At 35.8% G+C, this 14,973-nt stretch overlaps 1 protein-coding gene across 4 annotated transcripts in view; it reads right to left on the bottom strand.

Annotated features, from left to right (window-relative positions):
• The window catches only part of EPS8 (epidermal growth factor receptor pathway substrate 8), a 263,944-nt gene that overhangs the window by 7,103 nt on the left and 241,868 nt on the right, over positions 1–14,973 (bottom strand). For all 4 annotated transcript variants that reach the window (XM_036760033.1, XM_036760030.1, XM_036760031.1 and 1 more), the window contains one exon: positions 5,686–5,911. In XM_036760033.1, coding sequence (XP_036615928.1) covers positions 5,686–5,911 — 226 coding nt within the window. The remainder of the gene's footprint in view (positions 1–5,685; positions 5,912–14,973) is intronic.

The following is a 14,973-nucleotide window of genomic DNA, read 5'->3' as shown; positions in this document are numbered from 1 at the left end:
AAATCTGTTTCTAAAATGTAGATGAAATCCAAAAATTGATTCAAAGAAACTACATAAAAACAACCTAAAGGAGGAAATAATTATAAACATGCTTGGTTTACAAAAAGAAAATCACATGCATACTTAAAGTCCATCTGCTTGTATGACCTCATCAGTGTGATAAATCTAAAATTCTCAAAGTATTACAAAAGAAAACCATTACATAAATTTAAGATGCTGTTACATTATTTGTAAATGAAACTAAGCATACGGGTAATTTTCAGCAGGTTTGTTTATATTTTATATGCCAATAAGGAAATATCATCCTTCCACTTAATGAAAAGCAGACAAACATGGTGAGTCATTTAGTGTCAGGAGGTTTCTTAGTTCATCATAATATTCCAACCATGCTTTTTCCCCATTGGACGATTCTCCCTTTCTGCATAACTTGACATAGTACATACTGTTCCAAACTATAAACTGTTCTAAATGGAGACTGGGTTCTGGTGAACTTTGATCTAAGTAGAACTAGAGTTCTATAATGTCAAAGATCACCGTGTTCAGAGAAAATAAATGAAACTCTATGGACTTAATATTTAAAAAATCATGGGGTAGTGTTTTTCTAAGAGGAAAATATTCCTCAGGGTATACTAGCAGAAATATTCTTTTGGAATTTCTCATTTAAAAATATGTTGTTGGTTTTTGTTTGTTTCTTTAAATAGCACAAATTGAAAACACATGTAGTACATACATATAAAAAAATCCCTTAAATCCAGCTTTCAGGACCTCTTTCAATTTCAGTGAATGTGACGCCTTGTTTAAGAAAAACCACTCTTCCATAAGCTTCCTACTATACAAAATAGTAATTTACAAGAATTAAGATCTGAGGTTCTTGAATAGAATATTTCCTAAGAAACTGAATATATAAACACAGATCAATTGTTTTGTATATTTTTTTAATTTAAAATGAATTAAGATGAGCCTAAAGGAGGCAGGCTGGCACAGAGGAACGAGCATAGGCATTGGAGGGAGGAAACCTGAGTTCAACAGCTAGCTATGCTACTTGCTACCGTGCAACACCATTCCTTCACATCTGTAAAAAGTAACCTTTGTACTATTTTGTAAATATGAACTATTGTTATATTATTCTCAAAAGACTCCCTAACCCCATGAGACATTATATAGAGAGGAGAGGTACAGGATAGAACATTTAAAAGGACCAAGATGGATGACTGAGGAGTAATCAGAGAATGACCAGAAGAATGAAAAGCAATGCTGAATCCAAAGGAGGAGAGAGTAACCAGGTAGAGGAGGAATCAACAGCCTCAAAAGCTATTGGGAGGACTGAGAAAAAAAAACCAACACCATACATGGATTTATCGTTAACAGATAATGCAGTCCATCCACGGCAGTGCTTATTATTTGTCAAGTGCTGCAGATACAAATAGAAAGGCAGGACCCTACTCTCAAGGAGCTCACAATATAATTCTAATACAGATGGAAGGTTTCAGATACGAATCAGAAGACAAAGTCCCATGATCCTTGTTTGTAATCTTGGAGACTGAAGATGAGAGCAAGTGATGATCAACGTGGCAAGTTTTTGTAGAAGAAGCGAATGGCACAAGGGGTAGACTTAGCAATGACAGGGACAGTGATGGGGGCCAAGGCATCCTCTAAGGCTCAAGTAAGGGGCAGGGGACGAGTGAAGATGCAGAAGTTTATGGATCTAAGGTGCATGAAGGAGGAAATAAACATTTATATAGCACCTACTACATGCCAGGTACTGTGCTTTAGAAATGTGATCTCACTGGATCCTCACAACAACCCTGCAAAGTAGGTACTATTATTATTTTATAGTTGAAGAAATTGAGATAAATAGATGTCTTGCCCATGGTTGCACAGCTAGTAAGCATCTGAGGCCAAATTTGAACTCAGGTCTTTCTGACTCTGGGCTCTGCACTCCACCCACTGCACCAACTAGCTGCCTCTAAGGTGAAAAAAGGAGATAAGGAAGTTTATGATGAACATACTCATTATTTTTAGTAAAGTAGGAAGGTGAACTGAAGTCTTAAAAGAGGAATGAATGAATGAATAAAGCATTTCTTTAGTGCTTGCTATACTCAAAGAACTTTAAGTGCTGTGGACAAAGAAGAGAAGCAAGATTTTGCTTTCAAGGAGCTCACATTATAATACTAACACATGGAAGGTTTCAACTGAAAATCAGATGGAAAAGTCTCATGGTCTTTAAGGTAGAGTGGCAAAACAGATATTGATGTCATTTTCACTGATAAGATCCTATCCATTTCTGAAGTTGAACTCTTTGACAGTGCCAAAGACTGTGGTGACAAAAACTTTGCTTTCTCAGGCTTCAGAGAACTGTGGTTGTCTATACCCCACACCAGAACAGTTATCAGATTGCATTTTCACACAGGTTGCTTCCCAGGATGTTGTCTGAGGGGTACTGGGATGGAAACAGTGCTCTTCCCAAGATCCTTGAGTTCTTGGGTTCTGGGTTCTGGGCTGTGTCCATCCAAGTCTGAGGGAAGGTGGCAGTGGTTTGACTTGCATAGTACATGCTGTCTTCTGTCTCTCCCTCAAGGTACCTTGATGCTACAGTTAGGCGGCTTGCTTACTCTGTGTGTGGCTGTTGGCTGACAATTGGTAGAGAGGGTCATCCCTTTTTCCATAGGCGATGCTTCCCTAGATAGCGGCAGGACCAGTGGTCCAACACTCCCAGGGCACCTGTGACCATCTGCTTGTTCATAGCAGTTGGTCAGCAATTGTTGCGAATAGTGAAGGGGAAAATTGGGCCTCTCTTCATAGTGATTTCTCTCCTCAATAATGGCCGTGGGGGCAAAGCTGGAAACAGGTCTTGTGGTTTGTGGGGAATTGCTATTCTTGGAAGACAGTTGGTACGGTTTCTGTGTGGAGTGTGATACTGGCCAAATGAAGATGAATTAAGTAAGTGATAATGAATTAAGTAATGCAATGAGGACTCATTTAGCACTAGGTAACTAATTTGAACTGGACCCAATTTGGATGATTTTGTTGACTTCCTCTAGTAGCATCCAGTGGTTAGAGAGTAGAACAGAGAATAAAAATGGTGGAGATAACCCAAGGTTGAGGACTAATAGGCTGTGAACAGCAGGGAGACCAGGGGGCAAGGGATTAAACAATAGTACCTTATTGAACTGGTTAGCTCTAGGATTAAAATGTAAAGAAAAGGAAGAAAGCGAGATCTGAACAAATGAGAAATACTAGAAGAATGAGGAAGTACTGAGGGACAAGAGGTTACAGTGAGGGCATAAAGCAAATGGAATGTGGGAGTTGGAGAAGTTGCAGGACACAAAGTTGTGTTCTGAGGGCAAAATTTCAGTTAAATTTTCAAGGTAAAATGGTTGTTGTGATAGAGGGTTTAAGGTATCATCAGTCTTGGGAGTGGGTAAGGCAGAAGAAAAACTATGGTCACAGGATATGAGGTTGAGGATATAGGAGGCTAAGGTATCCAAAAAATTATCAACATAAATACTGTAGTCTCCAAGGATGGTGGCAGGAGTTGAAGTATACAGCAAAATTATGAACTCATCATGGAATAAGGGAGCATTAACTAGAGATTGACAACTGACAGCAACTAGGATCAGGCTAATATGGTCAAATGGCATGAACTTCAAAAATGTGAGATGCCAATGAGTGATGGTCTGATATGGACAGTGGGAAGTTCCTGAGGGGTGGTGTAGACAGCACCAGAGAGGGAAGGAAGGGGGAAAAAAGGTTTCTATAACAGGAACATTTACTTATATGAACACGGACAAGCCATTTAATCTTTTTGAGATTTAGTTTACTCATTTAAAATTTTAATTAAAAAAATATACCATCACTGCCATTTCTACGTACACTTGGTCTAGTCCAGCTGGTTTTCTCTTTTTGTTCTCTTTGTCATTAACACCTCCTGTAAAAGCATATCCATGTGATGTTAGGAGCCAAATATGGTAGCTCTACTGTCCTTGATATGGAAGAGATTGTAATGTAAATCTTTGCAAATACTTTCTATCTTTCATTTGCTTAGTTTCCTTTCAATTTTATACTTAAATGATGCCATAATATCTTTATTTAGTTGGGTTTGTCACCAATCTTTCTTTAAATTGTTTTTTTCTTGCCACTGGCTCTATTTTATGAGACATGAATGCTTTCACCAATATTTTCCATATTTAAAAATGTAATTAACATCTTTTGCTTTTATATTACATTCATTTCCAAGTGGATGGCTGTCACTACCCTATCCCGAGAACCACCTCTTGTTACAAAGTGAGCAGAACTAGGGGGAACAATGTATACAATGATAATCTTACTGAGAAAAAAAAACATTTTGAAAAACTTGGGAACACCAATTGGTGCAAAACAAGGGTTCAAAAGGATGAAGATAAAATACACCATTCATTTAGTAACAGGGAGGTGCTTAATGAAAAATTTGAGAAACAGACCCATCTTGAGACATGATTAATGTGGGAAGTTGTTTTGCTGAATAATGCAGTTATGTATTGAGGAATTTTTTTTCTTTAAAACAAAATTTGCTCAGTTTTGGTGGGTAGTAAAAAAGACATATTAATTTAAAAAAAAACTTGTTAGTTGAAAATAAAAATAGTAAAATATTTTGAAATGGAAAGGAAAGAAGGAAAAAAAGCAGTGCATCAAAATTAATATCAAACTACTCTTCTAATACATGCAAATTTCCCTGTCCTGAATCCCCCAATTCTTCCCCACCAGGTTTTACAAATAAATTTATATTCTATATCCATACTGCACTTAGCTCCACAACTCTCCACTTAGCAAATAAGTCAAATGTTTACTAAAGCAGTTTTTAGGCGTTTTTTTGGAGGGGGATCTATTTGTTATAGTAAGAGATTTATATTGGTGAAACTTTGGTTTAAAATTATTGTAGTCGGTTCTGATATTCTACTGCCCATCCAATCCCCAATTTTCAGTATTAATAACTTTATTAAATAAATCAGGTTTGGAGTTGTTTTAATAATAGTCTATATCGCCCCCTTTTTTCATTTTCATTCCATCTTCTAGCTTTGAATTAATTCTTAGTTTTTAAAAGTTGATGGTACAACTATCCACTTTTAGCTGACTCAGGAAGTACTCTTACATCAATACTTGGTCATTTCCTCTTTGTTAAAGAATAATCAATGAAATATTTTGTGATGATATCCAGTGTTTGCCATATTCAATCCTTTCTGATGCTGTTTTCATAAAAAAGTATTCATAATGTATGGGCAGGAAGTTTCCACGTAGTAAGCAAATCTTTGGTCTTTCTTATTCCTTACTTCTGAATCATATTTTTCACTGCTTTCACTTATTGTAACCTTTGCATTGAAGTTAGCACATATCAAAGTATATGATCATTTAATTTGAAGGTTTTATTGAGTTATTTGGAGGATTTCTCTACAACTGCAACAGATGTTAACACGCAAGCTTTCTGTTCTTCCTCCACCCAGTATTTTTTGAAAGGGAGAAGAAATCTAAGAACAGCTTGAACGGATGGTAGGGTCAACTGAAGGTTTGTTAGGATAGAGAGATTAGGGATACTTGCAGTCTGCAGGAAACATGTTTATGTTAAAAATGCTTCACTTGTAATAAAATTGGGAATGCGTTTAATTCATTGAATAAACAGTGGACATTTTCCCGCCACATTCAGAAACTTACGATCTTCAGGAAGTTGTTTATGTCTCTGGCTGTCTCGGGTGATACTGCCTCCACTGTCACTGGAGTTGCTGTTCTGGCGAGTTACATTTGCTGGTACCTTTGACACATTAATAGGAGCTGGTGCAGATGGCGGAAGAGGGACAGGGGCTGATGCTGGTACTGGAGGAGGCGGAGAAGGTGCTGAAGGAGTATCAGTGGGTCTGGGACCATAGTCCATCCTTTGTTTCTAAATAGAGGCAAATAATTATTAGTTTACCACTAAAGACTGAAGTAAAAGCAAGCTTTAAAAAAGAAAAAAAAATAGTAAATCTTTACATAGCTATATATAGCTAACATTTATACAGAGTTTATTGTGTGCTAGACACTGTGCTAAGCACTTTACAATTACTATGTCATTTGATCCTCACAACAACCCTAAGAGGTAGATGCTATTATCTACATTTACAGTTGAGGAAACTGAGGCAGAGGTTAAGTGACTTGCCCAGGGTCATATAGCTAACATCTGAAGTCAGAGTTGAACTCAGGTCATTCTGACTCCAGGTCCACCACTTTCTCCACTGTACCAACTAGCTGCCCCATAGAATTCCTTCAAAAAGAAATCATCGGACATATTATTTTTAATATCTTTGCAACTACAGACACTTTTCAAAATGCCACAGGTTTTACCTTGATAAAGGTTCTGTCTTTAAGGACTTTATCTATAGCACAATGTTAAAGCCCAAATTAGTATCGCAATATTAAGTTTCCAATAAATACAAAAATTTCAAGAATATCAGAAGGCCCTAACACATCAGTTTACTCACATTGATCCAACCTGGATTAAATATAAACTGGTCAATGTATTAGTTACCCTAATGGTCATTCAAAAGTCAATACCCCTGTAGCAGTAAAATATCATTATATTGCATATTTTTCATTTTAAACAATGATGTGCTATAGATGAAGATATAAATTCAGATATTTGAATGACTTCGCACCTTCTCCCCTATGACATAAGAGGGTGATGCTGCTTTCAGGAGATCAGTGGAATATTCTTTAAAATAAAATATCGCAATGCTACTTATGGTGGGCTATCATTTTTCAAGTGATCTCCCTTTCTATTATTACTTTATGTTGTTATACCAAATGAGACATTCTCTTTATTAAAAAGGCAATATTTTGGAAAGTCAAGTTAAATTTATAATAGTCTTTATCTTCATTCTTGTGATTGTAGCTTATAAATAGAAATATTAGTGTGGAAATTTGTGTATGAAAACTTAGATGGATTTGGTATAAGTGCAATGTTTAGATTAGTTTAAGCCAAAACACCAGTCTAAAACTATTACAGTGACTGGAAAAATGTAGAAATCATTTCAATTAATTGACAAATGTACTATGTACATTCATATATTTCAAATTTTCAAAAGCTACCTTCTTCAATATTCTAAGATACCTCACATTACTGAAACATCAGAGATAAATTTCAGGGTAAGTACAGGTACCAAGAGATATAAAAGGAAATTCCAGTTGACACTCTTTAAAAATTTGACAATTCTAGCAGAAGAATATTTGCTTTCAATACTGTATTGGCACAAATATAAGACAAAATTGAATATTTTAACAAGAGATAAGAGACTTGAAAATGCCCATAAATCACTGTTTCATTTAAATTTGATCCAGAAAATGACCACATTAGCCCTTAGTAACATTTTCTTCACAGTTGCACTTTGGAATCCCCATTTAGGAGTGAACCTTTTCATTTTATACTCTGAGAATTGCCACTCATAAGCCTAAGGGTAAAGAAAAGGTGGAGCACCTAGATGGTGCAGTGGATAGAGTACCAGCCCTGGAGTCAGGAGAACCTGAGTTCAAATCCAAGCTCAGACCAGACATTTGACACTTACTAGCTATGTGACCCTGGGCAAGTCACTTAACACCAATTCCTTTGCCAAAACAAAATAAAAAGTGAGGAAGAAGAGTCAGAGAATGGAAATCAAAGGGGAAAACAATATGTACATTACTCATATTTATACTGTTCTTTATAAAAAAGAGCATTCAAACTCAAAACATGCTAAAATTGTAATAGGGGGAACATCATAGCTCTACTAAAAACAAATAATTCCATATTTGTGTCTATAGGTAAAGCAATAAAAATATAGAACTGTGAATGGTAAATGTTACGATAATCAATTGTTTATAAACAAAAATCCAAAGGGTATAAGATATCCCTTTAACCTGAAAATCTAACACACAGAATTAAATGAGTTGTCATGCTCACAAATATTTCTGAAGCAAAAATAAGAATAGCTAGCAGTTATATAGTGTTCTAAGGTTTTTAGAAATATCTCTTTTTAGCCTCACAAAAACTTGGGAAGTAGGTGTTATTATTATCCCTGTTTTTCAGATAAAGAAATTGAGGCAGAGAGTCATTGAGTGACTTGCCCATATGGCTAATAAGTGTCTGATCTGGTCTCTAGTCTTCTGGATTTTAGCTACTCTGCTCTATCCACTGTGCTATCTAACTACTTGAAGAAATGTTAAAGATAATTCTTTTTAGAGCTCAAATTCAGAAATGGTCATTGATATGAATGTTACAATGCATTTGCATTTTCTCCCATCACAAAAGCAAGAACCACTAGTGTTTTGCTATCCTTTAAGAGATTTCATAAAAAAAAAAACTGAACATACTGTGTGTCACTGTCACAACCAAGTATGAAGGAAGGTATTCCAAAATCTTTTTGTCTCAGGTATCTGGCCTTGTTTCATAATGAAACTACCAGGGAGACATGAAGGGGAAGGGGTAGGTCTAAGGAGGTGGGGGGGTGGGGGGTTACGGGCTATGTAGGAGAAGGAGGTATATGTAATCATACATTAAACAGCACCTTCCACAAGTAAAGAAACTAGCTATTTTTTAAAAATTATTTTAAAGGAAAAACCCACATTAAAAGTATTTAAAAAATAATTACATTTACTCAACTCTGTCCTTTTATATATACCAATTTTCCATATCAAAATGGTAAGAAAAAAATCACAAAAAACTGCCACCCTTCCCCATTTCTACCCAACTCATCTTCTTTTCCCACTTAGAAAAATAGCCAAGGCTGTTTATTATGAAAAATAAATAAAAGTTGTTTGACACTGGCTGGGAGTGTGAGTTGGGAGAGAAAAGTGAGCCAGCATTTACTTTTTACCTACTCTTTACCCTTTTCTCTCTCCCTTTTCTTTCTCTGTCCCTTTTTCTTCATCTCCCTTTCTCTTATTTTCCACTTGTTATAGATGTGAAGAGCCCTTAGCCTCAATGAATTCCAATTCTGTAAAGTAGTGGTATCAAACTCAAATGGAAATGGGGCTCAGGAATCTGTACTGGGCCACATAATGTCTTAACTTTAAAATGTAATATTTAAAATATTTATACATTTTAACATTTAAAATGTAATATATTTTATTACATTTTTGTTTGTTTTATCCAATATTTACAAATTACAATTTAATCTGGTTCAGGATCACTTGGGAGTACTGTGGGTTGCATGCTTTGACACCTGTGCTGTACAATATATCAGGTGCCTAGAATATTTTTGTCTCAGGAGTAATGAAAGCTGGGAAGAGAATAAAATCCTCTATAAGAACACCATCTTTCCATCATTTCTATTCAAATATTTGTTGTTATTGTTCAGTTATTACAGTCATATCTGACTCTATGACCCCATTTGGAGTTTTCTTGGCAAAGATACTGGAGTGGTTTGCCCTTTCCTTCTCCAGCTCATTTTGCAGATGAGGAAACTGAGGCAAACAGGATTAAGTGACTTGCCCAGGGTCACACAGTTTATCTGTCTGAGGCCAAATTTGAATTCAGGTCATCTTGACTCCAGGCCTGTACTCTATCCTCTGTGCCACCTAGCTGCCCCTCTCTCCAAACATGCTACCCATAAAAATGTTCTAAGTTGCTACAGTAATCTTTCATTTTAAGGGCAGAATTCTTAGGAAAATGAAGAAAATCAGGTATAATTGATTGCTCCATTTGTAGCTCACCCAATTGCTAGCAAATTGCTCTGTACTTAGTACTGCTTAAGAACTGAATAGAATCTAACTTCTTATCACTGATTATGGTGTAATCTTGGATATCTTTTAATAAGTCAAAACAAGACTCAAATATTAGTGAAGCTTGCTAAGAATGCAAACCAAGGCCCAGATAGATGTACGCAGAGTTCTGATTAGGAAGAAAAACTGCATGGTGAGAGTAAATTGTGTAAGTAAAAACAGTGAAGACACAAATTAAAACTACTTTGTAAAATTTAAAGCTACTATGAATTATACGCTCTTGTCCTAAAAATCTGGAAGAGCTGAAGACTGCTATAAAAACTACAGTTGGCACATATCAAATGATGAAAATCTGGAGGATGAATCCAACCACATAACTTAAAAAACAAATTAGCACAAAGGGAACATGCATTACCTCAGACAGCTCTCCAAGTAATTGCTATTAGGAAAATGAAGCAAATCGTGCACATCAGATGAGAAAATCGAGACAACGGGAAAAGAAAATAATGGTATCATTGTAAAAACAAAAAGCGTTACTTTGTGGGGTTTTGTTTGTTTTGGCTAATGAAATTATGTATTCCTTGTCTTATAACCAAAGGAATTAATACTGGAAGCTTTTCTGATCGGTCCCCATTACTATTACCTACCATGGCAAATTGAAACAAACATGAAAAGGGCTCTGTTTTGTTATTAAAGCACTATTAGCTTAGGTTTGGGGTTTAAGCTATTGAATAATAAAATAAAATGGGCTTCCATCTTATTCTTCCTTTCCTATAACTTAGGAGTAAGAAAATGCATACTTTGTTAGAGAAGGCCTAATTTTAGTTCTTATTTTCCTGCTTTTAAGGATTAAAGTTAGTTACATTTTTTTAGGGCCTGTAAAGCTCATTGGCATAGCCAACAGCTTGTATCTTCATTGCAGAAAAGCCAGGGGCAATGAGTTCCAAACAGAAAACTTGACTATATGGGACTGTATGCTGGTGATGGAATTTGGAAACTTGTCAACCCTCTAAATTACAATTATCCCACTAACAAAATAATTATACAGACACCATTTCCATGTCTGAAACATATTGCAACTTAATATGTCTAGTAGGAAAATGGTTCAGGAAACAGCAACTAATATTCAAAGATCTTTCCATAGGTAGAATGTTATAAAATTATAGAATGTGTCAGAAAAAAGGAAAGAATGGTGCACACTGAAAGAGGGAAAGTGGCTGCCCCAGCAAGTAAAGGAGAGGCAGTCTGACGAGGTAGAGTACTGACATCACCAGGCATCTTTGACAACTAACAACCCATGAATATTACAACTAATTGTTGATACCTTTTCCCTCCTCGAACTATTTTGCATTTACTTATCTAGGCACTGTAGTACTTCTCAATAGAATAAAAGCTCCTTTGGACGAAGGGCTATCTTGATGTTTGCCTCTTTATTCATGGTGCTTTGCATTTGTATCACTTTCAGTAAACTGAACATCATCCCCTGCCGTGAAGACAGAGAATACTCAGTCTGTATTCCATAAGTATAAGAAGAAAAGGCCATCTCTCTTCCTCTGTCCCCATCCCATCCACACCTTCAAATATCCAACACAACACCTAGCTGACACTTAAAATTTCTAAGGAGAAAAACAATACAGAGACAAGCCTTTTTCCCCACAATTAAAGGAAAGGCTTAAAATGAAAAGACATGGGAACTGGTACTATAATGACATACCAAATCATATTAAAATGTAATTGAAATGTGACATCAGATCGTTTTCTAAGAAAAAAGCTGACATGAGGCAGGAGAATAAAAGAGCCAGAGAGTAATATTTAATGTGAAAGTGTTATAGAGAGGGACAAAGAAAAGGAACTGATACATAATTTTATCTGGAGCAAAACCTTGAGTGAGTATAAGCTTTTTCTTTTGAGTAAAGTTTGCTAAAGACAAGGCCTCTTTTATTTAAAAGTAATTTCTTATAGAGTTACAAAGAATTGGTTCATAACTATTTTTCTGTTGGTTTTTATTGGTTCTTACCTATTTTTTCTTGATGTGAAATGCATGGGTTGAATAGATGGAACTCATTTAACCCACACATTTTCAAAGGTGAAAATCACCTTACTTAACCAATTTCATATTATGCTCTAATTAAGCCATCTCTGTTCCTGAGAAATTGAGGCCTACATTCAAAGAATTCCAGATGTGGTCATTCCATCTCATGTAATAGGAGTTTAAAACTGAAGTTTAAAAGGAGAAATTAGAGTTTGAAAAGTAGCTTGCACTGAAAAATTGAGTTACTTAGTAATGAAGTAAATTGCCCAAAGTTGGAGAATTAGCTTATGGCAGAGTCACTTCCATCTCCAATTCAAATACCTTTTCCAGCGATATCATTCTGTCAGACAAAGCACCGTGCTGATCACCTATCGCCTCTCCCCTTCAAACTGTCACTGCCTTTGTCGATATTACTGTATGAAGTTTTTTTAACCTCTTTCTCTAAATTTTTTTGGAGGTACCAGGAATAAGCCCAAGACCAGTTTTCTATCCCTACAGAGTAGGTGGTCATATGACGTGATTTCACAGAAACTAAGAAATGGAAGGGACTCAGAAGAGCCAGCTAATACAACCCTATCCATAACTTGTACTCCATACAACACTGTTGTCAAGTGGCCATTCAGTGGCCATTGCTTAGAAGACCTCCAGCAAACTTCTAAAGTAATTCATTCCGAATATGGAAGACTCAAATTATTGTTTCTTATATCAAATCTAAATCTACTTCTCTTTTAACTTTTATCTATATTTCTACTGTTGGTTTCTGGAATCAAGCTGAATGATATAATCCCTCTTCCATATTAGATCCTCTCAAATACTTAAGCATATAAGAATGATTATTTTTGATATATATCAGTAACTAATCAATAGACCACTAACTATAGGTTTTTGTTTTGTTTTGTTTTTTAGCTACACATTTTTCAGTACAGGTTCCCCAAGCCTTTCTCTAGAGAGCAATTACTTTTCCTGGGAGCTTTGAGATCATGGACTCCCAGAATTTCAGAGCTGAAAAGGCCCTTAGAAATGGTCTAGTCAAATCTCTTACTTTATAGAGGAGAAAACTAAGGAAAGGTGACTTGCCCAAATATATCCCCATGCTTGCTTGATAGGAATATTAGCATCTGACAGATTTAGAAGGAAATGGTGGCCACCAACATGGAGGTCTACTGGATTAAAGCTCCTCCTGTTGTTCAGTTATTTCAGTTGCATCTCTTTCTGAACCCATTAGGGATTTTCTTGGCAAAGTAATTTGCCATTTTTTTCTCTAGTTTGCTTTTTACAAATGAGGAAACTGGGGCAAACAGTGTTTAGTGGCTTGCTCATGGTCACACTGGTTTGAAGTCAGATTTGAACTCATGAAGATGAGTCTTTCTGACTCTAAGCCTAGCATTCTAAATACTGTATCACCTAGCTTCCCCAAAAGCTGCTCTGTGTACCAGTAAATTCAGATCCACTGGTTGAGGAGTCTAGCTTCAGTGGTTTATTGATGACATGGCTGAAATCTTGTCACTGCATTACAATGAACTGCAGGTGTTTTGTTTCACAACTGAGACCTTTTTGTGTGTATCAGGGATACCTCTGACTATTTGGTGAAGCCTATGGCCTCCACAGATTAATGTTTTTAAATGCACAAAATACAAAGGGTTACAAAGGAAAGCAGTTTTATTTAAATAAATTTGTCAAAAATTTGAAAAAACCAAATAAACAAATCCATGGACCCCAGGTTAAGAGCCATGATTTAGGCCAAAGTATATGATAGTCCTGATAGCCATAATAAACACTATTATAATCCATTTCCCAAAATAATATGCTAATACCTTAGTTTATATTTAGAATTATTCTATTCATTTTCAATTTTTATTTATGATTTAAGCTCACTGAGAGCAGTGAGTCTATCTTTTAGAAAAGCCTTTGTATATTCAGTTAAGTTGAATAATTTATGCTGAAGTGTGTAGAAAATAATGATTTTATTTATTTTGACAATAGGGTAGGTATAGAATGGGAGAAAGGACATGGACTACATTCAGGTGGGCCTAGGTTTGTCTCTGATGTTTACTCCTGTCACCTGCATGACTTTGGGAAGGTCATTTACCCTTCTTTCCTTTCAGTTGTAGATTTATGTTATGTTATCACTTCTAAGGGAAATAAGGGTGGCAAGATGATTTATGTAACTGCTTCCTATCATACTTTGCTGCTTATAGTATTGGAATTAAAGCAGTCTGTGAAATTCACAAAACAAAAATTTCAGTGCTGCCTCAATTTCAAGAAAACCATTCCAAAACATAACCTGAGCAGAGTAAAACCAGCATGATCACACAAGTCTCTAACATAAATGGAGTCCCCTTGAGCTCCAAAAGATACTATCAAAGAAAGTAAGAAAGATGGAGAAAGAGAGAGACAGAGAGACAGAGACAGAGAGAATGAACAAACCTAATCTTACAACAAAGCAATTACTTTTTAAAAGTAAGGCCTAATCCTTACAAATAAAAAACAAAACTCCTCCCCTCTACATACACACACACACAGCTCCAACACACTTTTTTATCCATCACTACATGCACAATTGCAAACATAACTGTGTATAACTAAGTCAAATCCTGTTGAAAAATGTAAAAAGAAATAACTAGGAATGGGCAAATCTCAAAGGAAACATACAGTTATCTTCAGAGAAGGACAAAGTTTTCAAATTTTAAAAATCTCTTAGTTGTATCAAAGTTGCTTGTGAGAAACTCCAGATAAAAGCTGTAGTTTGAGGTACGGTTCTGCTTAGAGGAAGGAAGTGTATTTGTTGTCTAGCAAATGTCATCCAGTCATTTGTATGAATATTTCTGGATCACTATATTTCTGGAAATACCTTCTCAATAGGAAAGTTGCCTTATGATACTAGCTAGAACAAAGAAGTATAGGGTCAAACCAGATTGAAAAGCAAAATGAGAAGATTTGTGGATCTTGAAAAGTAGAAATCTGGATTTAGAGGCAGAAGGGACCATTTAAAAAAATCATCTTGTCTAGAATTCACTTAAAAAAAAATGATAGGGGAAAGAAGCAGATTTGGAATATGAATTTATGATCTCTGACCAATCAGTCTGTCTTATGTCTGCCTGGCATATAGATGTTTAAATATTTGTTGACATGTTTATTGGAGGGTGTTACTTTGCCAGAGTTTGCCCAGCCCTAGACATCACACACCAAAGAAGGAAAAAACCCTCTAATAGACAGCTATGACTATATCTATCGAACTA

The sequence above is a fragment of the Trichosurus vulpecula genome, chromosome 5 (genome assembly GCF_011100635.1).
Source record: "Trichosurus vulpecula isolate mTriVul1 chromosome 5, mTriVul1.pri, whole genome shotgun sequence".
Lineage (NCBI taxonomy): Eukaryota > Metazoa > Chordata > Mammalia > Diprotodontia > Phalangeridae > Trichosurus > Trichosurus vulpecula.
This window is presented reverse-complemented; position numbering and strand designations above follow the sequence as displayed.